Source organism: Salvelinus namaycush, chromosome 38 (genome assembly GCF_016432855.1).
Source record: "Salvelinus namaycush isolate Seneca chromosome 38, SaNama_1.0, whole genome shotgun sequence".
In the NCBI taxonomy this organism is placed as follows: domain Eukaryota; kingdom Metazoa; phylum Chordata; class Actinopteri; order Salmoniformes; family Salmonidae; genus Salvelinus; species Salvelinus namaycush.
This window is the reverse complement of record NC_052344.1, coordinates 8,412,165-8,440,126: the sequence shown is the minus strand read 5'-3', so window position 1 is coordinate 8,440,126 and position 27,962 is coordinate 8,412,165. Positions and strand designations below refer to the sequence as shown.

At 46.0% G+C, this 27,962-nt stretch overlaps 1 protein-coding gene and 1 non-coding gene across 2 annotated transcripts in view; both read left to right on the top strand.

The window, feature by feature from the left end:
- The window catches only part of LOC120031812 (plexin-A4), a 108,007-nt gene that overhangs the window by 46,812 nt on the left and 33,233 nt on the right, over positions 1 to 27,962 (top strand). Inside the window, exons 14-18 of the mRNA XM_038977633.1 lie at positions 6,116 to 6,384; positions 13,561 to 13,627; positions 14,322 to 14,468; positions 16,657 to 16,816; positions 21,650 to 21,753. Of these exons, the coding sequence (XP_038833561.1) occupies positions 6,116 to 6,384; positions 13,561 to 13,627; positions 14,322 to 14,468; positions 16,657 to 16,816; positions 21,650 to 21,753 (747 nt within the window). The remainder of the gene's footprint in view (positions 1 to 6,115; positions 6,385 to 13,560; positions 13,628 to 14,321; positions 14,469 to 16,656; positions 16,817 to 21,649; positions 21,754 to 27,962) is intronic.
- On the top strand, positions 8,352 to 8,404 carry LOC120032351. The gene has a single exon (XR_005473813.1). It is a non-coding gene; the product is annotated as a U7 small nuclear RNA (small nuclear RNA).

The window sequence follows — 27,962 nt, the reverse complement described above, 5'->3', positions numbered from 1 at the left end:
AGTCATTAGAGTAACATGAACCCAACACTAGAGGAATCAGACATCACTACATCCCTAGTCATGGGAATAACATGGACCCAACACTAGAGGAATCAGACATCACAACATCCCTAGTCATTAGAGTAACATGGACCCAACACTAGAGGAATCAGACATCACTACATCCCTAGTCACGGGAGTAACATGGACCCAACACTAGAGGAATCAGACATCACTACATCCCTAGTCATTAGAGTAACATAGACCCAACACTAGAGGAATCAGACATCACAACATCCCTAGTCATTAGAGTAACATGGACCCAACACTAGAGGAATCAGACATCACAACATCCCTAGTCATTAGAGTAACATGAACCCAACATTAGAGGAATCAGACATCACTACATCCCTAGTCATGGGAGTAACATGGACCCAACACTAGAGGAATCAGACATCACTACATCCCTAGTCATGGGAGTAACATGGACCCAACACTAGAGGAATCAGACATCACTACATCCCCTGTCATGGGAGTAACATGGACCCAACACTAGAGGAATCAGACATCACTACATCCCTAGTCATTAGAGTAACATGGACCCAACACTAGAGAAATCAGACATCACTACATCCCTAGTCATTAGAGTAACATGGAGCCAACACTAGAGGAATCAGACATCACAACATCCCTAGTCATTAGAGTAACATGGACCCAACACTAGAGGAATCAGACATCACTACATCCTTAGTCATTAGAGTAACATGAACCAAACTAGAGGAATCAGACATCACTACATCCCTAGTCATTAGAGTAACATGAACACAACACTAGAGGAATCAGACATCACAACATCCCTAGTCATTAGAGTAACATGGACCCAACACTAGAGGAATCAGACATCACTACATCCTTAGTCATTAGAGTAACATGAACCAAACTAGAGGAATCAGACATCACGACATCCCTAGTCATGGGAGTAACATGGACCCAACACTAGAGGAATCAGACATCACAACATCCCTAGTCATTAGAGTAACATGAACCCAACACTAGAGGAATCAGACATCACTACATCCCTAGTCATGGGAGTAACATGGACCCAACACTAGAGGAATCAGACATCACTACATCCCTAGTCATTAGAGTAACATGGACCCAACACTAGAGGAATCAGACATCACTACATCCCTAGTCATGGGAGTAACATGAACCCAACACGAGAGGAATCAGACATCACTACATCCCTAGTCATTAGAGTAACATGGACACAACACTAGAGGAATCAGACATCACTACATCCCTAGTCATGGGAGTAACATGGACCCAACACTAGAGGAATCAGACATCACAACATCCCTAGTCATTAGAGTAACATGGACCCAACACTAGAGGAATCAGACATCACTACATCCCTAGTCATTAGAGTAACATGAACCCAACACTAGAGGAATCAGACATCACTACATCCCTAGTCATTAGAGTAACATGGACCCAACACTAGAGGAATCAGACATCACTACATCCCTAGTCATTAGAGTAACATGGACCCAACACTAGAGGAATCAGACATCACTACATCCCTAGTCATTAGAGTAACATGGACCCAACACTAGATGAATCAGACATCACAACATCCCTAGTCATTAGAGTAACATGGACCCAACACTAGAGGAATCAGACATCACTACATCCCTAGTCATTAGAGTAACATGGACCCAACACTAGAGGAATCAGACATCACAACATCCCTAGTCATGGAAGTAACATGGACCCAACACTAGAGGAATCAGACATCACTACATCCCTAGTCATTAGAGTAAGATGAACCCAACACTAGAGGAATCAGACATCACTACATCCCTAGTCATTAGAGTAACATGAACCCAACACTAGAGGAATCAGACATCACTACATCCCTAGTCATTAGAGTAACATGAACCCAACACTAGAGGAATCAGACATCACAACATCCCTAGTCATTAGAGTAACATGGACCCAACACTAGAGGAATCAGACATCACTACATCCCTAGTCACGGGAGTAACATGGACCCAACACTAGAGGAATCAGACATCACTACATCCCTAGTCATTAGAGTAACATGAACCCAACACTAGAGGAATCAGACATCACTACATCCCTAGTCATTAGAGTAACATGAACACAACACTAGAGGAATCAGACATCACAACATCCCTAGTCATTAGAGTAACATGGACCCAACACTAGAGGAATCAGACATCACTACATCCTTAGTCATTAGAGTAACATGAACCAAACTAGAGGAATCAGACATCACTACATCCCTAGTCATGGGAGTAACATGGACCCAACACTAGAGGAATCAGACATCACTACATCCCCTGTCATGGGAGTAACATGGACCCAACACTAGAGGAATCAGACATCACAACATCCCTAGTCATTAGAGTAACATGAACCCAACACTAGAGGAATCAGACATCACTACATCCCTAGTCATGGGAGTAACATGGACCCAACACTAGAGGAATCAGACATCACTACATCCCTAGTCATTAGAGTAACATGGACCCAACACTAGAGGAATCAGACATCACTACATCCCTAGTCATGGGAGTAACATGAACCCAACACTAGAGGAATCAGACATCACTACATCCCTAGTCATTAGAGTAAAATGGACCCAACACTAGAGGAATCAGACATCACTACATCCCTAGTCATGGGAGTAACATGGACCCAACACTAGAGGAATCAGACATCACAACATCCCTAGTCATTAGAGTAACATGGACCCAACACTAGAGGAATCAGACATCACTACATCCCTAGTCATTAGAGTAACATGAACCCAACACTAGAGGAATCAGACATCACTACATCCCTAGTCATTAGAGTAACATGGACCCAACACTAGAGGAATCAGACATCACTACATCCCTAGTCATTAGAGTAACATGGACCCAACACTAGAGGAATCAGACATCACTACATCCCTAGTCATTAGAGTAACATGGACCCAACACTAGAGGAATCAGACATCACAACATCCCTAGTCATTAGAGTAACATGGACCCAACACTAGAGGAATCAGACATCACTACATCCCTAGTCATTAGAGTAACATGGACCCAACACTAGAGGAATCAGACATCACAACATCCCTAGTCATGGAAGTAACATGGACCCAACACTAGAGGAATCAGACATCACTACATCCCTAGTCATTAGAGTAAGATGAACCCAACACTAGAGGAATCAGACATCACTACATCCCTAGTCATTAGAGTAACATGAACCCAACACTAGAGGAATCAGACATCACTACATCCCTAGTCATTAGAGTAACATGAACCCAACACTAGAGGAATCAGACATCACTACATCCCTAGTCATTAGAGTAACATGAACCCAACACTAGAGGAATCAGACATCACTACATCCCTAGTCATTAGAGTAACATGAACACAACACTAGAGGAATCAGACATCACTACATCCCTAGTCATTAGAGTAACATGAACCCAACACTAGAGGAATCAGACATCACTACATCCCTAGTCATTAGAGTAACATGAACCCAACACTAGAGGAATCAGACATCACAACATCCCTAGTCATTAGAGTAACATGGACCCAACACTAGAGGAATCAGACATCACTACATCCCTAGTCATTAGAGTAACATGGACCCAACACTAGAGGAATCAGACATGCAGGGATAGACTATAGACTCTGACTGACTGTGAGGAAGAACTCATTCCCTGGCCTTGGCATCTCCCATTCCAGCCAAATCCATTATCACTCCACTGGCTCAATTAACTGTTTAGCCCTGGTTCTCTCAAATGACAGTCTGTTTAGCCCTGGTTCTCTCAAATGACAGTCTGTTAAGCCCCGGTTCTCTCAAATGACAGTCTGTTTAGCCCTGGTTCTCTCTAATGACAGTCTGTTTAGCCCTGGTTCTCTCTAATGACAGTCTGTTAAGCCCTGGTTCTCTCTAATGACAGTCTGTTTAGCCCTGGTTCTCTCTAATGACAGTCTGTTTAGCCCTGGTTCTCTCTAATGACAGTCTGTTAAGCCCTGGTTCTCTCTAATGACAGTCTGTTTAGCCCTGGTTCTCTCTAATGACAGTCTGTTTAGCCCTGGTTCTCTCTAATGACAGTCTGTTTAGCCCTGGTTCTCTCTAATGACAGTCTGTTAAGCCCTGGTTCTCTCTAATGACAGTCTGTTTAGCCCTGGTTCTCCTCTAAAGACAGTATGTTTAGCCCTGGTTCTCTCTAATGACAGTCTGTTAAGCCCTGGTTCTCTCTAATGACAGTCTGTTAAGCCCTGGTTCTCTCTAATGACAGTCTATTAAGCTCTGGTTCTCTCTAATGACAGTCTGTTTAGCCCTGGTTTTCTCTAATGACAGTCTGTTTAGCCCTGGTTCTCTTTAATGACAGTCTGTTAAGCCCTGGTTCTCTCAAATGACAGTCTGTTTAGCCCTGGTTCTCTGTAATGACAGTCTGTTTAGCCCTGGTTCTCTCAAATGACAGTATGTTTAGCCCTGGTTCTCTTTAATGACAGTCTGTTTAGCCCTGGTTCTCTCTAATGACAGTCTGTTAAGCCCTGGTTCTCTCTAATGACAGTCTGTTAAGCCCTGGTTCTTTCTAATGACAGTCTGTTAAGCCCTGGTTCTCTCTAATGACAGTCTGTTAAGCCCTGGTTCTCTCTAATGACAGTCTGTTAAGCCCTGGTTCTTTCTAATGACAGTCTGTTTAGCCCTGGTTCTCTTTAATGACAGTCTGTTAAGCCCTGGTTCTCTCTAATGACAGTCTGTTAAGCCCTGGTTCTCTCTGACAGTCTGTTAAGCCCTGGTTCTTTCTAATGACAGTTTGTTTAGCCCTGGTTCTCTTTAATGACAGTCTGTTAAGCCCTGGTTCTCTCTAATGACAGTCTGTTAAGCCCTGGTTCTCTCTAATGACAGTCTGTTAAGCCCTGGTTCTCTCTAATGACAGTCTGTTAAGCCCTGGTTCTCTCTAATGACAGTCTGTTTAGCCCTGGTTCTCTTTAATGACAGTCTGTTTAGCCCTGGTTCTCTCTAATGACAGTCTGTTAAGCCCTGGTTCTCTCAAATGACAGTCTGTTAAGCCCTGGTTCTCTCTAATGACAGTCTGTTAAGCCCTGGTTCTCTCTAATGACAGTCTGTTAAGCCCTGGTTCTCTCTAATGACAGTCTGTTTAGCCCTGGTTCTCTTTAATGACAGTCTGTTAAGCCCTGTTTCTCTTTAATGACAGTCTGTTAAGCCCTGGTTCTCTCTAATGACAGTCTGTTTAGTTCTCTCTAATGACAGTCTGTTTAGCCCTGGTTCTCTTTAATGACAGTCTGTGAAGCCCCGGTTCTCTCTAATGACAGTCTGTTAAGCCCTGGTTCTCTTAAATGACAGTCTGTTAAACCCTGGTTCTCTCAAATGACAGTCTGTTAAGCCCTGGTTCTCTCTAATGACAGTCTGTTAAGCCCTGGTTCTCTCTAATGACAGTCTGTTAAGCCCTGGTTCTCTCTAATGACAGTCTGTTTAGCCCTGGTTCTCTCAGATGACCATGTGTGCTAATTATTCCAGCTCGGAATGTCGGCATGGGAGGTTTTCTGGGAGAGCGAGGAGTTTTGCCTAGCACTTGTTTTTGTTAAGGTAGAGTCATTTTAACCAAGTCCTTTGAGAGCCCTGCTTATTTCTTTGACTCCACAATATGAACGTTGTTCCCCGGCAAAGCTGACGCAAGATGAAAGCAGCGTGTGTGGTGTATTCCCCTCCATGGGCGGAAATTGTCCCCGCGCCGTTTACGCTAGTCTAGTCAGTCGGTGTGCGATTTCCCGTTTTCATAAATTGCACCTACAGAGATGAAATGTTTTGATCTGTCAGGATAGATTGGAGTGAGCAACGGTCTCTCTACGCGACGCGTCTGTCAGGGAGCACAAGTTTCCTCGCTGTCGCTTTCCATGAGGACACAGTAATCTGCAGTTCACACTGTGCAAGAGTTATTGTTAAACCCTAGTCTGTTTCATAACGTCTGACATTACTTGCCTAGTTAAATAAAGGTTCAATAAATAAATTGTCATCTAAGCATATCTGTCTCTCCTCCCTTTCCTCTCTTCTTCTCCTCCCTGTCTCCCAGGTGCCGGGCTACAGACAGGAGCAGGTGGAGAAGGGCCTGAAGCTGTTCGGCCAGCTCATCAACAACAAGGTCTTCCTGCTCTCATTCATCCGCACGCTCGAGTCGCAGCGCGGCTTCTCCATGCGCGACCGCGGCAACGTGGCCTCGCTCATCATGACAATGCTGCAGAGTAAACTGGAGTACGCCACCGATGTCCTCAAGCACCTGCTCTCTGACCTCATCGACCGCAACCTGGAGAGCAAGAATCACCCCAAGCTGCTGCTCCGAAGGTGAGGGGAGAGGGGAGAAGTGTGTGTGTGACTCTCGTGGGCCATCTCTGGCCTCATTAAGACAAAGGCCTTGGCTCTGTCCTCACCTCTCTGTGTCTGGGGAGAGGGGTGAGTGATTTCACTTCTCCAGAACACCTGCACAAACTCACACACACACCTCTCTATCTCTCTTCATCACTCTCTTCTCTCGCTCTCTTTCTCTATCTCTCTTCATCACTCTCTTCTCTCGCTCTCTTTCTCTCTATCTCTCTCCATCACTCTCTTCTCTCGCTCTCTTTCTCTATCTCTCTTCATCACTCTCTTCTCTCGCTCTCTCTATCTCTCTTCATCACTCTCTTCTCTCGCTCTCTCTCTATCTCTCTTCATCACTCTCTTCTCTCGCTCTCTATCTCTCTTCATCACTCTCTTCTCTCGCTCTCTTTCTCTATCTCTCTTCATCACTCTCTTCTCTCGCTCTCTTTCTCTCTATCTCTTTCCATCACTCTCTTCTCTCGCTCTCTATCTCTCTTCATCACTCTTTTCTCTCGCTCTCTTTCTCTATCTCTCTTCTCTCTCTATCTGCGACAGAGTGAATGATTGGGCCCTCGCGGAGCTCTTAAGCATTTAAGCTCTGAACAGCTGACTAATGCTAACATCAACGTTGCATTAGCGTTATCCTACACATTAACACTCATAGATTTCCACTCAATGGTAATGGACTGTGGATATGGGTTCGCTTTCCCTCTCCAAGCCTCTCTCAATTGATCATTAATACCAATGTTCGTACTTCTTATCCAACCCTAAATCTCTAGAATGGCTGGTTTATGCTATAACTAAGAACAGGGTAAAATCCTTAGTTCCTATATACAGTAGTGCAGTACTTTTGACCAGGGCCCATAGGGTGCCATTTGGGATGTGTCCTTTGAAACTGGACTTTGTTGAATTAGTGTATTAGTCAAGCACCAAGCCGATCAGCCATGCCTGATCGCTCCATATTCACTGTTTCATGGCGGTGACATGTGGAATTAACTTCAATGACATTGAAATGATCACTTTGTCTCAGAAACATGTACTACTCTGACACGCACATCATTAGAATATAATTACGATTAATTAGCGGAGAATCCAATTTAAAAAAGCTGTAAAAATCCTCACTTGAAAAATAAATGGGATTGTTAAAAGCCCTAGCTGCTCCCCGCTCAATCAGCACTTCCCTGTGCGTCAGTCTGTATCGTATACACAGTACCACCACTTCAATTCAACACCATATCACCATATATGGTGCTGAAGGTGTTGCGACCATCTCGGTTACCCTTGAAAAAGACGTTTCCGTGTGGTCGTTGTATCACACATTTGCTCAGGGTGCTCACTGCTCAGTCAGCCTCCCCAATGATTTGATAGGCATGTCGTAAATGAATTTAATCTTCCTAATTTCAATTGCAAACCTCCCGTCCTCCCTCGGGTGAAATCCTCCTCCCCAATGAAGACAGACACAGATTCCTCTGTTCGCTAGCTGTTCACTAACATGGGAGCATATTGAGCGTATCATCGTGTAAGGGTTGTGTCAGAAAATGAGCCCCATATTCACATCATGAAGGAGACGTTTAACAGAAAAATCTCGGATGTGGCATTTGATTAGTGCCGTATGGACAAGGCATGATTAATCGCACCAAGAGCTTCCGGCGCCATTACCAAGCAGTAAACTTCTTAAATCCCAAATGAAACAATACTACAATTTACTATAAAATACTAACGTACTTACTATAGAATTCTGTAGTAAACAGTAGTATAGTGTAGAATATTATACTAAACGCTGTAGTGTCACTTGATCATGTATAGTACTTACTATAGAATGTTGTAGTATACTGTAGAATACTATAATAAATATTAGTTTTATCTGAAAAGAAACACTGTAGTAAATACTTGAGTAATGTCCGCAGAGTAATATCCAGTCCTGACCCCAGTCCTGTCTACCTAAAGGTTATGGAAAATGTGCTCTTTAAGTATTTGTCCAGTAGGTTTCCTCAAGGAGAAAGCCCCCACTCCTATGTCAAAGACAATAAAACAAAAACACTATAGTAAATAATACATGAATGTCTGCAAAACACAGTAAATACTACAGTATAATACAGTCTGTAAAAACAATACTGGAACACTACCAGACTAGAGGGGCTAGCTGCTGGAACACTACCAAACTAGAGAGGCTAGCTGCTGGAACACTACCAGACTAGAGGTGCTAACTGCTGCAACTACCAGACTAGAGGGGCTAGCTGCTGCAACTACCAGACTAGAGGGGCTAGCTGCTGGAACACTACCAGACTAGAGAGGCTAGCTGCTGGAACACTACCAGACTAGAAAGGCTATCTGCTGGAACACTACCAGACTAGAGGGGCTAGCTGCTGGAACACTATCAGACTAAAGGGGCTAACTGCTGCAACACTATCAGACTAGAGGGGCTAGCTGCTGGAACACTACCAGACTAGAGGGGCTAGCTGCTGGAACACTACCAGACTAGAGGGGCTAGCTGCTGGAACACTATCAGACTAGAGGGGCTAGCTGCTGGAACACTACCAGACTAGAGGGGCTAACTGCTGGAACACTACCAGACTAGAGGGGCTAGCTGCTGGAACACTACCAGACTAGAGGGGCTAGCTGCTGGAACACTACCAGACTAGAGGGGCTAGCTGCTGGAACACTACCAGACTAGAGGGGCTAGCTGCTGGAACACTATCAGACTAGAGGGGCTAGCTGCTGGAACACTACCAGACTAGAGGGGCTAACTGCTGGAACACTATCAGACTAGAGGGGCTAGCTGCTGGAACACTATCAGACTAGAGGGGCTAGCTGCTGCAACACTACCAGACTAGAGGGGCTAGCTGCTGGAACACTGTCAGACTAGAGGGGGTAGCTGCTGGAACACTACCAGACTAGAGGGGCTAGCTGCTGCAACACTACCAGACTAGAGGGACACACAGTCACAGACTTGCTGCTTGGCCCTGGATACCCGCCCAAAATAGAGGAGACACCCAGACTCACTCAGCTGTGATGGGTTGGCTAAATCTGGGCTCGGAGTAACACCCCCCCGTGCCTCAATCTCTCTCTCCCTTTCTCCTCCCTCTGTGTCCTCCCAATCTCCCTCTCTCTCATTGTCTCTCTCCATCTCTCGCTCTCTCTCTTGCTCTCTCTCGCTCTAGCCATCTATCTCCCGCCCTCTCTCTCTCTCTCGCTCTATCCATCTATCTCCCGCCCTCTCTCTCTCTCTCTCCATCTCTCTCTCTCTCTCTCGCTCTCTCTCTCTCTCTCGCTCTCTCTCGCTCTCTCTCGCTCTATCCATCTATCTCCCGCCCTCTCTCTCTCCCCCGCGCCTCTGCGCAGGCCGTCTCTCTTTCTCTCTTTTCTCTGTCTTTCTCCCCTCTTTGCCTTTTTACTTGATTACTAAATCACTGCTCAAAGTGCATAAGCAGGGCATATTTGGCACTGTGTCCAGACCAGCTTCCCATCACCGCTTCCAAGACAACCTCCCCACCCCTCTCCTCTCCACCCCTCTCCTCTCCTCCACTCTCCTCTCCTCCACTCTCCACCCCTCTCCTCTACTCTCCGCCACTCTCCTCCACTCTCCACTCCTCTCCTCCACTCTCCACTCCTCCACTCTCCTCTCCCGCATTTCTCTACATCCCCATCTGCCCGTCTCAACCTCAGCTGAAGCACACCACCAGGCAAACTAACTAACGAGAGACTTCCACAACCATCTGTCGCATTTCTGCGCCCTCCTCTGTCAGCCCCCTCTCCTTCCTCCACCCCCCGCTTACACCCTCTCATTCTCTCTTTATGCATACTGAAATAGCTGCTAAACCTTTTCCACGGCTCAGATTTCTTTCATCCATCTATGATATAATATTTATTTATTTTTAAATCGGGGCTTTTATTATTTCCTTTTACCAGCAACCTTCCATCTGCCCCTCCTGATGCACCCTCACCCGCACACCCACCCGCACACACACACACACACACACACACACACACACACACACACACACACACACACACACACACACACACACACACACAAACACACACACACACACACACACACACACACACACACACACACACACACACACACACACACACACACACACAGGGGATAATAATCAGTAGGAGCTAAAGGTCCTCTGATTATACTGTGAGGATTATCTCAGTAGTTCTAGTAAGAAGACGTCAGCCTAAGCACTGAGACTGCTTCTATGTCCCAAATTGTACCCTATTCCCTATGTAGTGCACTACTTTTGATCAGGGATGTGATCAAAAGTAGTGCATTATATAGGACATAGGGTACCATTGGGGACGCAGACTGTGCTCTGCGTCAGACAGCCAATCTTCTCCCCAGGAGCCCGAGTGGGAAATTGAAATCATTTTTGACTTCATGCTGTGGTGCTTTAACACGTGGGATTGGAGGAAGGGGGCGTGGCTAGCAGCAGAGCTCCAACGCAGCTGCGTGTTTGGTTAACAGAGAAAAGCCTTGTGACCCCCCCGCACATCACATGTTCTCCCCCAGAGGCTCTCCTGGCTGCCGGAGAATACCAAAGTGGGAATAAGGGGTGGGGGGGGGGGGGTACTTGCCCCAGAGGAGGGTAGAGTGAAAAATGTCACTGAGAATCCTGTCCTTTAACATCTTATTGATTTTAAGAGCTTATCTATCACAATCAATAACGCCCTAGGACGATATGATATACAGAACCCTCATTAATGATCTCTGGTGTCAAAACTTTGTTTGTAAGCCACATCTGTTGTTTCAGCACCCATGGTTTAGTGTATCATGCATTTATGATCAGTGCGATGCCAGATGCCTGTAAAGAAATGTCTGTGGAATGAGTGGGAGAGCTGTGAAGATACATTGAGCGTTACGCCTCCATTTTATAGAGCGTCGCTCTGCACGACATACTAATGCGTCCCACCGCATCTGCAATCCAGGAATTCTCTGGTTCCCATCTCATGTGCAGAGGCAAAACGACTGCTCTGTAACCAGGAGGAACTAAGTACCAACAAGTTGACTTGGTTGACTGTGTGCCAAGCAGGCACACTTCTTCATGCCAACATGCAATATCACAAAGCATTACAGCCATGTTAACTTATCAGTAACGTTACTGATACGTTCTAGAGATGTGGCAGTCAAGAGGAGGTTGAGGAGGTTGTTGGACCGTTGTGGACATGTTAGGTGCCAGCTGTAGTGTAACGACCCGGTGCAGCAGCCCTTCATCCCATCTTCCCTATAGGCAGGGCTTGGATAGAGGACGGCCATGAGGACTTCCTGTGGGGCTGTGCCAAAACAGATCATTACTGGAGGGCCTGGCTCGCACTGCCAAAAACACACACACACACACACACACACAAACACACACACACACACACACACACACAGTTACACACACCTTTCTGAACACATTATTTTAGAACCCACACACACATAAAATAACAAAAAGAGGAGGAAACGAGGGAGCTGAAAGAGGAGATAAAGACTCAGACAAGGCATTCTGTTATTCTTCCATTTTACTGAGACCCCTCCCTCCATCTCCAAGTCATTCTGTTATTCTTGTCTTTTACTGAGACCCCTCCCTCCATCTCCAAGTCATTCTGTTATTCTTCCATTTTACTGAGACCCCTCCCTCCATCTCCAAGTCATTCTGTTATTCTTCCATTTTACTGAGACCCCTCCCTCCATCTCCAAGTCATTCTGTTATTCTTCCATTTTACTGAGACCCCTCCCTCCATCTCCAAGTCATTCTGTTATTCTTCCAATTTACTGAGACCCCTCCCTCCATCTCCAAGTCATTCTGTTATTCTTCCATTTTACTGAGACCCCTCCCTCCATCTCCAAGTCATTCTGTTATTCTTCCATTTTACTGAGACCCCTCCCTTCATCTCCAAGTCATTCTGTTATTCTTCCAATTTACTGAGACCCCTCCCCTCTTCTCCACCTCTCCCTTTTACACTCTCTTTTCATCTCTTTGATTGATGTGCTGAATTTGTCTACATGGAGACCATTTGGAAGTGTGAATGATTACAAATAAGGCGACAGGGTCTGAGGGGAAAGGAGGGAGAGCGAATGAGGGAGTGGAGGGGAGGAATAGAGTGAGGGACACATGAAAGGAAAGATGAAACGTGACCTCCCTGACCCCTAGAGCCGAGGACTCTCTCGGCCGCCGCGCCGACATAAAAGTGCGAGCGCAAGCAGAGCAGGAAGTTAATCCCATCCAGGTGTTGTGCCAATTTTGGTTGGCAGGGGGTGCCAGGCCTGGCCTATTGGCACAGCGGGCACAAGCCTCCATCTCTAAATGCGATGGTCCTCCTAAGAGGTGCCAGGAGGGCTCTGAGAGGAGGGGCCAGGGGGGCTCTGAGTGGAGGGGCCAGGAGGAGACTGCAGGTGGCAACCAAATGACAGAAGGGGCAAGGGGGCGTGCACACACACACAATGGCCTAATCCTGAAATATTGATGCCTGTGGCCATGCCTCATTGAGGTGGTGGTGGGGTGAGGGGGGGGGGGGGGGGGGGGTTCTTGGCAGATTACCCACTACACAGGAGCCAGAGACGTGTCAAAGGATATCCGATCCCCGCCTCTCGCCTTTCAGACCCCGCTGTTTGTTATTGTGCGCATGAATATTATCCATTCACACGGTATGGCCGCCTGTGGTAGCCCAGTGAACGGTGCCCCGATTAGTCACGCCAGCGGAGCGCCACTGGCACGAGAGACCGAACATAACAGAGAGAGAAAGAGAGCAGGGCGATGGATGTGTGGATTCACTTTCTATTGTAATGTGATGTGCTGTGTCGTCCCAGACAGTGGGTGTGAATGGGCTAAGGAGGGAGAGGTTAATAATGAGGCCAGTATTATTACAGGCCCTTCTAATGACATCAATCCCAATGGGATCAAATAAAGGTTTTAATTGCTTTCTCTTCTATCAAGACCCCAGCATAGCTTAGGTGCCCTTGGCGTGCCTGAATATAAAAGGCATAGGCAGGAAGATTGGGGGGCCTTCAGAAGTGAGAGCCAATAATGTTTTTGCAATAATGTTTGTGTACAAAAGCCCCTATTCATTACGACAGGCCTGGTTTTTGTGGGGAATATTTGATGATCATATTGAATATTTGTGATGGTTGTGAGGGACGGTATGTTGATGGAATGTCTCTGTTGATTTCAGGACGGAGTCTGTGGCAGAGAAAATGCTGACCAACTGGTTCACCTTCCTGCTATACAAGTTCCTAAAGGTCAATGTCTGCACTTTACTCTGATACATTCTGCTTTGTTCACCCATTCAGCTCCTCTAGCTTCATGTCTGTGAGAGTGGGTAATATGTAAAGTGTGTCTGTGTGTTTTTGTGTTTTTGTGTGTGTGTGTCCGTGTGCGTTTGTCCATGTGTGTGTGCGTGTGTCTGTGTCTTTGTTTGTGTGTGTGTGGACGTGTCCCCACAAGAATAGTCTCCACAAGAATAGTAAAAAAACAAAAATGTAACCAACTGGGGACATTTTGTTTGTCCCCGCAGGGTCAAATGCTGTTTTTAGGGGTTTAGGGTTAAAGTTAGAATTAGTGTTGGCATTACAATTAGGTTTAGGGTTATGAAATGGCATTACAATTAGGGTTAGGAAATGGCATTACAATTAGGTTTAGGGTTAGGAAATGGCATTACAATTAGGTTTAGGGTTAGCAAATGGCATTACAATTAGGTTTAGGGTTAGGAAATGGCATTACAATTAGGTTTAGGGTTAGGAAATGGGGTTCGTTTTAGGGTTAGGAGCTATGGTTAAATTTAGGGTTAAGGTTATATTTTTGACACCAACCTCTCTCGCTGTCTGTCTCTCTCTCTCTCTCTCTCTCTCTCTCTCTCTCTCTGTTTGTCTGTCTCTCTCTCTGTTTGTCTGTCTCTCTCTGTTTGTCTGTCTCTTACCATCCCTCTCTACACAGGAGTGTGCGGGCGAGCCCCTCTTCTCCCTCTTCTGTGCCATCAAGCAGCAGATGGAGAAGGGGCCTATAGACTCCATCACTGGTGAGGCGCGCTACTCGCTCAGCGAGGATAAGCTCATCAGACAGCAAATCGACTACAAGATGCTGGTAAGGGTCAACGCCCCCCACGGGGACAAGGGGCTGGGGTAGGAACTGCATTTTGTGGGGAGGGGAAGGAAGGAGTTTTGGACACGGTAACACCCAGCCACCCGCCTCCTTTCACGCCTGACTGGAAGAGGGCTCACTGACCTCACTTTCTTTTAGTACCCGGAGCTGACAGAGGGAAGAGGCGAGGAAGATGAGGGAAGAGGCGAGGAAGAGGGGGCAGGGAAAAGGAGGGAGTGTGTTAGAGATCAGGGAAGAGGGGGGAGGAGGCGAGGAAGAGGGGGAGGAGGCCAGGAAGAGGGAGAGGAGGCCATGAAGACCGGTTGTTTCCCTGGTCTCTCTTTCTGTTCTACTCTCTGATCACCTTCATTCCTCTCCTCCACCACTGTGACCTGAGCTGACTGAGGGAAGACAAGACACCCAGCCAGGCAGTTTGTTACCAGCTCCCCTCAATGTCTCTGTAAGACAAATCAAACCATTCCCAGGAAGCACACAGTGTGGCTCAGATAGCTTGGAGAGCAATAGAGTTATTTCAGTTGGCCGTGAGAAACAGTATCTCTGTCTCAATCAATCTAGAAGGATTGATGATGGAATGGCCCTTTTACAACATGTAATTATCTGCCCAACGATAGAGGTATAGAATTGTACTGGGAACAGCATGGGACCATAAAGTATTTTATTTCCTCTTTCTTATGTAAATGGCCTCCTTCTTCCCCTTGGACCATGTAATTACATCTGGCGAGAGCCTCAATGGCGTAGATGATGATGCTGATGATGATGGCTGATGTATTCACTGTGAATGATAATAACCGTGTGATAATAATTAGCTTGTTAACCGCTCATCGACTCAAGGTAGCCATGCCGTGTCAGACTGCCCCCCCCTGGGAGGCCAGTTTCTCTGAATACCCATTTATATTACAGGAAAGACTTTCACCAGACTTGACAGATACAGAATGGCCTCTTTCAAACCTGATATCCAACGACCACGCCATAGTTTAATTATCATCATCCCACAGAATGTGTCTCCATCTCCAATATAATTATCAACCGAGACACAGCATACCTGAATCCCTCATCAACTCCTGATATGCTTCTCTATTCTATAGAAAAAATACCTGTCCCTGTTCTCTACAGGTGGTGACTGTATTCCTATTGTAATAGCAGGTGTATAACTCCAAGTCTTGTCCCTGTTCTCTACAGGTGGTGACTGTATTCCTATTGTAATAGCAGGTGTATAACTCCAAGTCTTGTCCCTGTTCTCTACAGGTGGTGACTGTATTCCTATTGTAATAGCAGGTGTATAACTCCAAGTCTTGTCCCTGTTCTCTACAGGTGGTAACTGTATTCCTATTGTAATAGCAGGTGTATAACTCCAAGTCTTGTCCCTGTTCTCTACAGGTGGTGACTGTATTCCTATTGGAATAGCAGGTGTATAACTCCAAGTCTTGTCCCTGTTCTCTACAGGTGGTAACTGTATTCCTATTGTAATAGCAGGTGTATAACTCCAAGTCTTGTCCCTGTTCTCTACAGGTGGTAACTGTATTCCTATTGTAATAGCAGGTGTATAACTCCAAGTCTTGTCCCTGTTCTCTACAGGTGGTGACTGTATTCCTATTGGAATAGCAGGTGTATAACTCCAAGTCTTGTCCCTGTTCTCTACAGGTGGTGACTGTATTCCTATTGTAATAGCATCTGTATAACTCCAAGTCTTGTCCCTGTTCTCTACAGGTGGTGACTGTATTCCTATTGTAATAGCATCTGTATAACTCCAAGTCTTGTCCCTGTTCTCTACAGGTGGTGACTGTATTCCTATTGTAATAGCATCTGTATAACTCCAAGTCTTGTCCCTGTTCTCTACAGGTGGTGACTGTATTCCTATTGTAATAGCATCTGTATAACTCCAAGTCTTGTCCCTGTTCTCTACAGGTGGTGACTGTATTCCTATTGTAATAGCAGCTGTATAACTCCAAGTCTTGTCCCTGTTCTCTACAGGTGGTGACTGTATTCCTATTGTAATAGCAGGTGTATAACTCCAAGTCTTGTCCCTGTTCTCTACAGGTGGTAACTGTATTCCTATTGTAATAGCAGGTGTATAACTCCAAGTCTTGTCCCTGTTCTCTACAGGTGGTGAACTATATTCCTATTGTAATAGCAGGTGTATAACTCCAAGTCTTGTCCCTGTTCTCTACAGGTGGTGAACTGCATCCACCCGGACAATGAGAAGAGCCCTGAGATCCAGGTGAAGGTGTTGAACTGTGACTCCATCAGCCAGGTGAAGGAAAAGATCCTGGACGCCATATACAAGAACGTTCCCCACTCCCACCGACAGAAGGCCTCTGACATGGACCTTGGTAAGATCCCCGTTCATTAGGGCACTCTGTAGCAAAATGTTATGCAATGGAAAACAAAAACATGTCTTATTAGAAATCTGTTCGGGACCGTTTTGTGCCGGGTGAATACAAGTCTGATCAGTCAATGAGCCCCTTTTTCTACAGCAACCATATACGCGTACAAATGGAGAACATTTTCCCTGGAGTTGAAAAGGTTAACACCTGGAATTATTATTGCAAATATATATTGTATTATCTGCTTTTAATTGACGAACATTGAGTTATTTTTCCATGACGTGGACAAATCGGTGTTGATTAGTCTTCAGTTATTGAACATGTGGAGGCCATTTTTTAGAGTTCTCATGTTCCTCTACACCAGGGATGTTAAACTCATTCCACAGAGGGATTAGTGTCTGCTGGTTTTTGATTTCTCCTTTCAATTAAGTCCTAGACAACCAGGTGAGGGGAGTTCCTTACTAATTAGTGACCTTAATTCATCAATCCGGTACAAGGGAGGAGCGAGAAACTCGCAGCCACTCGGCCCTCCGTGGAATGAGTTTGAGAGACTAAACACCAGCCTCCCTCCCATAGATCTCAGGAGAGTTGAGTCCACCAGACCTCTGGCTCCTATGACTGGTGCTGTGTGATTGTTCTCTTCCCTCCCCGACTCCCCATCGATCCAGGCCTGTTGACCACACTCTGACTCACATGATTGATCAAGTAATCAATGGAGAGGCTCTCAGATCCCCAAACCTCCTCAATCTTATATTTTTTTTCTGTGAAACTCTCGAAGAGATCGGCCTTCTTTTCTTTCACTCCAGCTTTCTCTTCTTCTTCTCTCTTTCTTTCTTACTTCCTGTTCTCAGTAGACTGGGTTGTCATTTTCTTCACCAAGGTTATTTCCTAATGGTGTTATAAGATGACTAATTGTCTCTGTTTGTAGTAGTGAGGAGTGGTGAGCTGATCGGCTCCCCCTGTACATCCCTGTAACGATGTGCGCTGAGAGTCAGGAAGCAAGTTCAGTTAGTGAGTGTTTTAATAAATAAACGTAACATAGTACAAAACAGGAAACACGAACAATGCACAGACAGGAAACTGAAACAGAAACAACTGGGGAAGGAACCAAAGGGAGTGACATATATAGGGAAGGTAATCGGGGAAGGGATGGAGGCCAGGTGAGTCTGACGACGTAACGATGGTGACAGGTGTGCGCCGTAACGAGCAGCCTGGTGACCTAGAGGCTGGAGAGGGAGCACAGGTGACAATCCCATTCTGCTATACGAAGACATAAGTCTCTCAGTCCCACAATACAACATCCTGGCACTACATTTTGGCTGGCTGCACGGCCTATCACGCCTAAGTGTGTGTATGTTTTATTTCCTGATTGTATTCCATCAATTTCGGCAGGTCTTTCTAGGTAGACGGTGAGTGGCGAGCCTTTTTATGGATTCACATATCAGGATGGTGTGTGTGTGTGGCCCTGTGTTTTCTTAGTAATAGTATATTTATAATGGCATACGGAGCTGTGATGGGGGAATGTCTCTCTGATAAGTGAAGAGATTGGTTTAGGTTTTTGGCGAGCGCTCCATTGCGAAATTGTTTCATGGCGCCCACCGGGCAGTGTGTTGTCTTATTGTTTATTATTATTATAGAGAATTGGACATTTAGTCTGAGGGGGAACTTCTCACTGCGTGTTGTCACTGTGTCTGGGGGGGGGGGGGGGGCATTGGGACTAAGGAAGTAGTTTAGGAGGAAAGCGGTGTAATTTATGTATCGTATAAAAGACAATAGGTAGAAGGATATTACACAGAATGGAACGGTCCACTCAGGGGGAGAGGAAGCATCTCTGCATGATTCCACTAACAGATCAACGGGCCTCCCGAGTCCAGACAAACTCTTCCCCCAACCCTCCCCCAACCTCCTCGCCCATATTGACAATCCTCAGTTTCCATCTTGCAGGCTCTCCTGAAAACAAATTTGACAAGAGTTTTTTTGTCCCAGGTATTGTTTTTAATTCCCCATGCCGGGTCCCCCTGAGGGAGGCACGATAGGGGGGACAGGGTGTGAGAACCAATCCAAGCAAGACCTGCTTTGTGTGTGTGGGGGGGGTAAGTGTTTGAGGGTGGGGGAGTGAATTGTGTGGTGTATGTGTGTATGTATGTGCATTTGCATGTACATGTGTGTGCTGCTTCCCCCTCTGCAGTATCACAACACTACCTCAATAACCTTCACTGCTTCCCCCTCTGCAGTATAACAACACTACCTCAATAACCTTCACTGCTTCCCCCTCTGCAGTATCACAACACTACCTCAATAACCTTCACTGCTTCCCCCTCTGCAGTATGACAACACTACCTCAATAACCTTCACTGCTTCCCCCTATGCAGTATCACAACACTACCTCAATAACCTTCACTGCTTCCCCCTCTGCAGTATGACAACACTACCTCAATAACCTTCACTGCTTCCCCCTCTGCAGTATCACAACACTACCTCAATAACCTTCACTGCTTCCCCCTCTGCAGTATCACAACACTACCTCAATAACCTTCACTGCTTCCCCCTCTGCAGTATCACAACACTACCTCAATAACCTTCACTGCTTCCCCCTCTGCAGTATAACAACACTACCTCAATAACATTCACTGCTTCCCCCTCTGCAGTATCACAACACTACCTCAATAACCTTCACTGCTTCCCCCTCTGCAGTATCACAACACTACCTCAATAACCTTCACTGCTTCCCCCTCTGCAGTATAAGAACACTACCTCAATAACCTTCACTGCTTCCCCCTCTGCAGTATAACAACACTACCTCAATAACCTTCACTGCTTCCCCCTCTGCAGTATCACAACACTACCTCAATAACCTTCACTGCTTCCCCCTCTGCAGTATCACAACACTACCTCAATAAACTTCACTGCTTCCCCCTCTGCAGTATAACAACACTACCTCAATAACCTTCACTGCTTCCCCCTCTGCAGTATGACAACACTACCTCAATAACCTTCACTGCTTCCCCCTCTGCAGTATAACAACACCACCTCAATAACCTTCACTGCTTCCCCCTCTGCAGTATCACAACACTACCTCAATAACCTTCACTGCTTCCCCCTCTGCAGTATCACAACACTACCCCAACCTTCACTGCTTCCCCCTCTGCAGTATCACAACACAACATTCACTGCTTCCCCCTCTGCAGTATCACAACACCACCTCAATAACCTTCACTGCTTCCCCCTCTGCAGTATCACAACACCACCTCAATAACCTTCACCTTCACTGTAGGAGCTTCGATGTTCTAGAATCCCTCCACTCCCCAAAGCCCTCATCTACAACACTGGGCTCCACACAGAGAGACCTGGGAGGATTGGGTTAAAGGGGCAATCTCATCTTACTCTGGTTTTCTCCAACTTCATCCTTTCTTTCCTCTCCTTTTTTCCAATTCCCTCCCTCCTCTTCCTTTGGTTTGTTTACTCTAGCCCAACTGGAGACTCAGGTCATTTGCATGTTGATGGAAAGATGTACAGTACAGAGAGAAAACAATAGGAGGCTTTGTGTTTCCTGGAGATTTCTGATGCCGAAGTTATTCTCCTCACCCCTCCTAGGACGTGTTTCATCATCCGCCCTGTGATTGCTGCTTTGTTGGTCTATTTGTGATTGGAATAGGAGATGACAGTGGCCGACGCCAGGCGGGAACAACACCGACACAATGACACATTCTTATATAAACTCAAATGCGGCAAACAAAAGAATATCACCTCCTTGTTTGTTTTCCACAATATCTTTTATTTTCATTATAATGTGAGGTAATACAGTGGTGGGGTTTCTCTACAGTGGTGAGGGTGGTGGGCTATTTCGTATGTCTTTGGGGTGGCTTATCTGTTGGAGGTGGTGTGGTGTTGTATCTCGAGTGGGTGCGGTGGTATGGTTTCTCTTGAAGGGTGCAGTGGTTGGGTTACTCTTTAGGATGCTTTGGTGGGGTATCTCCTGAGGGTGCAATGGTGTGGTATCTCTAGCTGAGACTGAACGTCCAGCTGAATGGGGTAGCAGTGGTGTGGTTTCTCCTGCCCTAGCTAGTTCCCAGTAATGACAATAAGAGACAGTTCAGCAGGGGGCTTAGCGCTGGTCGATGGTGGAGAGCACTCAGCATGGGGGCCAGGGGCCCGCCACAGATGAAAGAGGAAGTAGGGACCTTGGCTAGCAGCGGTAATCACATCCATCGATCGAGAGGGCCCAGCGAAGGCCCCCGATCCGCTCTCTATCAAAGAGCAGAGTGGGTGATTAATTTTCCTCCCTTTTCCCTCTATCTCTTCTTGTCCTCCCTCTCGTTCTCTCTTGCTACTAACACTCGTTGTCACACTCGTTCTACTTCTCGGTATCGCTGCTTTGTAGCCTGGGAATCTCATGCTGGCCTCAAAGGAAGGATTCCAGGAACTCCAGATCTGTTTCACTGTAGCCACTCACCTTCTCTTCTCACAGTCCAGACGTACATGGCTCCTGCAGAACCACTGTCATGAATCTTGCCCTGGAGGCAGAAATAAGCGATTTTTCACTACACGGGCCATCTAGAAAGTCAAAACTGGCTATATAGTAACAACAGATTTGATGACTGTGTGGCTGTGCCAGTCAGTGACCACTCTACAGAGCTGCCGCCAGGGAAAGATTCATGACAATAAATGCCAACCTGCGTGTGTGACATCAAAGGAGTGTACAAAAAGAGAGCGTGACATGGATTCACTATGTGATAGTGATCACTGCATCTTGTGGAAAAGGTCATTCTGTGCAGGCTGGATATAAATCTCTTTCTCCCTATAGTGCCCTAACCTATCTTTACCTTTGCCCCCTCACAGAGTGGCGCCAGGGCAGAGGTCAGCGTACGATCCTGATGGACGAAGACCTCTCTACCAAGATTGAGAGCGACTGGAAGAGACTCAACATGCTTGCTCACTACCAGGTACACGCATCACTATCTAGAACAGTTAACCCACTGTTCCTAGGCCGTCATTGAAAATAAGAATTTGTTCTTAACTGACTTGCCTAGTTAAATCAATGTGTGTATGTTTATATACTGTATATATATATATCTTTTTTTTCCATTTTTTTTTAAACACACATCTACACTCTGGCTTACGACCAGTTACATGCATCACTATCTAGAACACAAATATCTATACTACCAGGTACATGCATCACTATCTAGAACACAAATAGCTATACTACCAGGTACATGCATCACTATCTAGAACACAAATATCTATACTACCAGGGACATGCATCACTATCTAGAACATACATATCTATACTACAAGGGACATGCATATCTACAGGTGGAGTCATACCCATGTTCACTCAGGACGGAGAGGGTACACCCTAGAAGTATAATTCATTGTATTTCTATAGGGTACACTAATCCGTAGTGGAGAAGATTGAAGATAACTCCCAATACGCTGTACAGAAGGGACTGGTGATTTGCTAGTGTACCAACAAAGCCTGTTTGAGACGAGCAAAATGGATGAATGGAATGAACTGTAGTTTGTTTTCCCCTCCAGTTTGTATTTGCAATATCAAAACTAAACTATTCCCTCATAGTGTATAATACAGTGTGGTGCACATGTTTCCATGTAAATATTATGCTGCATAGTGTTCAGTTAGAGGTAAACCCATGGTTCAGATTAGGCTCTAACCATTAGACTATCCACTTCCAGGTAAATACATGTTTGAGATGATTGACTTCCAGGTACTACCATAATGTAGACGGTACACTAGATAAATTCATATTGCACACTCACTCACAGGTAAACTCACTCCACCTGAGTGTCATTCCATTTCCAGGTAAACTTTTGCAGCTAATCAGCCAGTCAAAATGCTGGCTCAACCTCATAAATGTTTCATCAAATAGATTACCCTGTAAAGGTCTCTTTGCAAAACACACACACACACACCACTCACGGCTCTTTTCTCATATAGACCTCCTGATCTCATCAGACAGAGCCGGAGGGAGATTTGTGTTTTGAGTTTGTTTATTTGTTTAACTGATTCTATCTGTATCGCCTGCCTCACCATATCTCCCTCCTACCTCGCTTCTCCAGCCTTCTGAGTTCAGGAGTCATCAGCCGCTCTCTTTGTTGTTTCTGTTTCCAAACGCCGCCATTCGACAGACAGCACTTTTACCCACTACCACATTTATTTCCCCCCAAACACTGAAGGAAACAGAAACTCATTAAAAATCAGACTTTGATTAGAACTCTGCAAGTCAGAGTTGACGGTAGGAAAGCACCTAAACTAGTACTATAAGAGGAAAAGTACCAAAGAGACTAGAGGCTTCACAAGATGTCTACGCACGCAACCTGACAGTATTGCACACGTGTTGTGTCCGATCATGTTGGTTTAGGTTGTTGATGCCTAGGACTGATGATGCCGTTGGATCAGTCAGGCAGAATGTTTTTCAGAGTCGTGTATCAGTCCGTTTCAATAATGTCTGATGGCCGCAGACAAAGGGAAGAGGAAGAAGAGGCAGAATTCTGTTTTAGCAGGCTTAAAAGCCTCTGCCAAGCTATTGAATGAACACACACATCCTTTGACAGTTCTAAATGGACTATGTTGATTTCTCCAGCCAATAGACTAATAGACGGCGCCGAAGAACATGCCTGATGTTTTACATTCTCCCAACCAATTGCGCTATTTTTTTTTATTTTTTGTGTAACTTATTTTTTAACTTATTGTCTATGTTGCTGCTACGTCTCTTATGACCGAAAATAACTTCTGGACATCAGAGAAGCAACTACTCACCACGGACTGGAAGAAACGTTATACTTTCACGAGTCCGACGAGAAGGAAATCCTGCTTTCACTGGAACAGGCCCAGATCCACGCCTTTTGCATGAAGAAAAGACGCCGGAAAAGGGGACGCAGATCGGGGATCCTTCTGAGAAGCCAGAGGCGAGCGAGTAAACTCCCAATGCCTTCCAGTCTCCTTGCTAACGTGCAATCGTTAGAAAATAAAATGGATGACCTATTATTATGATTATCCAACGGGACATTAAATACTGTAACATCTTATGTTTCACTGAGACGTGGCTGAACGAAGAAATGGACAATATAGAGCTGGCGGGATTTTCCATGCACCGGCAAAACAGAGACGCTACCTCTGGTAAGACGAGGGGTGGGAGTGTGTGTCTTTTTGTCAATAACAGCTGGTGTGCGATGTGTAATATTAAAGAAGTCTTGAGGTATTGCTCGCCTGAGGTAGAGTACCTTATGATAAGTTGTCGACCACACTATCTACCAAGAGAGTTCTTATCTGTATTATTTGTAGCCATCTATTTACCACCACAAAGCAAAGCTGGCACTAAGACCGCTCTCAACCAACTCTATAAGGCCATAAGCAAATAATAAAATGCTCACCCAGAAGCGGCGCTCCTAGTGGCCGGGGACTTTAATGCAGGCAAACTTAAATCAGTTTTACCAATTTTTTACCAGCATGTCACATGTGCAACCAGGGAAAAAAAATCCTAGACCACCTTTACTCCACACACAGAGATTCATACAAAGCTCTCCCCCGCCCTCCATTTGGCAAATCTGACCACAATTCTATCCTTCTGATTCCTGCTTACAAGCAAAAACTAAAGCAGGAAGTACCAGTGACTCGCTCAATACGGAAGTGGTCAGATGACGTGGATGCTACACTACAGGACTGTTTTGCTAGCACAGACTGGAATATGTTCCGGGATTCATCCAATGGCATAGAGGAATACAACATTCGCATCGAGCTAAAGGCTAGAGCTGCCGCTTTCAAGGAGCGGGAGACTAATCCGGACGCTTATAAGAAATCCCGCTATACCCTCAGATGAACCATCAAACAAGCAAAGCATCAATACAGGATTAAGATTGAATCCTACTACACCGGCTCTGACGCTCGTCGGCTGTGGCAGGGCTTGAAACTATTATGGACTACAAAGGGAAACCCAGACGCGAGCTGCCCAGTGACGCGAGCCTACCAGACGAGCTAAACGCCTTTTATGCTTGCTTCGAGGCAATCAACACTGAAGCATGCATGAGAGCACCAGCTGTTCTGGATGACTGCGTGATAACCTTCTCGGTAGCCGATGTGAACAAAACCTTTAAACAGGTCAACATTCACAAAGCCGCTGGGCCAGACAGATTACCAGGACGTGTACTCAAATCATGCGCGGACCAACTGTCAAGTGTCTTCACTGACATTTTCAACCTCTCCCTGACTGAGTCTGTAATACCTACGTGTTTCAAGTAGACCACCATAGTCCCTGTGCCCAAGGAAACGGAGGTAACCTGCCTAATTGATTACCGCCCCATGGCACTCACGTCGGTAGCCATGAAGTGCTTTGAAAGGCTGGTCATGGCTCACATCAACAGCATCCTCCCAGACACCCTAGACCCACTCCAATTTGCATACCGCCCCAACAGATCCACAGATGACATAATCTCAATCACACTCCACACGCCCTTTCTCACCTGGAACAAAGGAACACCTATGTGAGAATGCTGTTCATCGACTACAGCGCAGCGTTCAACACCATAGTGCCCACGAAGCTCACCACTAAGCTAAGAACTCTGGGACTAAACACCTCCAACTGGATCCTGGACTTCCTGATGGGCCGTCCTCAGGTGGTAAGAGTAGGCAACAATACGTCTTCCACGCTGATCCTTAACACTGGGGCCCCTCAGGGGTGTGTACTTAGTCACCTTCTGTATTCCTTGTTCACCCACGACTGCGTGGCCAAACACGACTCCAACACCATCATTAAGTTTGCTGACGACACAACAGTGATCACCGACAACGATGAGATGGCCTATAGGGAGGAGGTCAGAGAACTGGCAGTGTGGTGCCAGGACAACAACCTCTCCCTCAATGTGAGCAAGACAAAGGAGCTGATCGTGGACTACAGGAAAAGGTGGGCCGAACAGGCCCTCATTAACATCGACGGGGCTGTAGTGGAGCAGGTCGAGAGTTTCAAGTTCCTTGGTGTCCACATCACCAACGAACTATCATGGTCCAAACATACCAAGACAGTCGTGAAGAGGGTACGACAAAACCTTTTCCCCCTCAGGAGACTGAAAAGATTTGGCATGGGCCCCCAGATCCTTAAAAGGTTCTACAGCTGCACCATCGAGAGCATCCTGACCGGTTGCATCACCGCCTGGTATGGCAACTGCTCGGCATCTAACCGTAAGGCGCTACAGAGGGTAGTGCAAATGGCCCAGTACATCACTGGGGCCAAGCTTCCTGCCATCCAGGACCTATATAATAGGCTGTGTCAAAATGGAAAGCCCATAAAATTGTCAGACTCCAGCCATCCAAGTTATAGACTGTTTTCTCTGCTACCGCACGACAAGCGGTACCAGAGCGCCAAGTCTAGGACCAAAAGGCTCCTCAACAGCTTCTACTCCCAAGCCATAGACTGCTGACACAATTCATAATTATCTATTTACATTGACCCCCCCCATAGGACCCTAAGACAGTACAATCAGGGTTGATCAGGACCCTAAGACAGTACAATCAGGGTTGATCAGGACCCTAAGACAGTACAATCAGGGTTGATCAGGACCCTAAGACAGTACAATCAGGGTTGATCAGGACCCTAAGACAGTACAATCAGGGTTGATCAGGACCCTAAGACAGTACAATCAGGGTTGATCAGGACCCTAAGACAGTACAATCAGGGTAGATCAGGATCAGTACAATCAGGGTTGGTCAGGACCCTAAGACAGTACAATCAGGGTTGATCAGGACCCTAAGACAGTACAATCAGGGTTGATCAGGACCCTAAGACAGTACAATCAGGGTAGATCAGGACCCTAAGACAGTACAATCAGGGTTGATCAGGACCCTAAGACAGTACAATCAGGGTAGATCAGGACCCTAAGACAGTACAATCAGGGTAGATCAGGACCCTAAGACAGTACAATCAGGGTTGATCAGGACCCTAAGACAGTACAATCAGGGTTGGTCAGGACCCTAAGACAGTACAATCAGGGTTGATCAGGATCCTAAGACATTACAATCAGGGTTGATCAGGACCCTAAGACAGTACAATCAGGGTTGATCAGGACCCTAAGACAGTACAATCAGGGTTGATCAGGACCCTAAGACAGTACAATCAGGGTTGGTCAGGACCCTAAGACAGTACAATCAGGGTTGATCAGGATCCTAAGACATTACAATCAGGGTTGATCAGGACCCTAAGACAGTACAATCAGGGTTGATCAGGACCCTAAGACAGTACAATCAGGGTAGATCAGGATCAGTACAATCAGGGTAGATCAGAAATCCAGGTTGGAGGATTCCTGGATTCCCTCATAATTTCAAGAATCTTCCAACCAGGATTTCTGGACAACTGGGGAATTTGGGGAAATTTACAGGAATTTTGCAACCCTAGATACAATGTTTTTAGTGTTTGAATCTTCTATTGTAGGATTACAGCTTTCATTTAGACAATAGAATATCATAGTATAGAATAGAAAACAGCATTGTCCAAGAAAAACTAAATGTTCATTTCGAAGAAGTGAACTCTGTTTATTCTATTTCTATAGCTACAGCACATTCATTAGAGGAACTGAAAATACCCTCCATACACCGTTCAGAAAACATTTGGAAAAGGGCAGTTGTCTCACCCGACTATATCATTGCTCCTATCCCCCTGTAGAACCAGCAGTGATGACGATCAGTAGAGAGACTATTGCTTTTGTAGTCATGGCTTTCTCCCTCCTCTCCGCCTTATTGGCTCTGACCCCGTGACCTGTGACCCCTGTAATAGACTGGGCCTGTCAGAGCACATCCAGGTCGTTACAGAGGATCAGGGCCTGACTGACTAGACACCCCAGAAGTAATCAGCCGAGGGAGGGAGGGAGGGAGGGAGTGTGGATTAGAGGCAGGGAGATGACCAACAAAGGGCAGGCGGTCGTAACGCCATGGCAACTCTCTGTCTGAGCAGAGGAGAGGAGAGGAGTTAAGATCTGATGTGCTCCACTCAGATGTCCATCTGTCTTCACATTCATAGGGAGTTTTACACACTAGAACACAGGCATTAGCATAGGTGGACACACATGCTCAGAACACACACATACAGTATGTCCAGCTCCATTCCAGACATGGACAACATGACACTTCCTAAATTTGCAAACACAA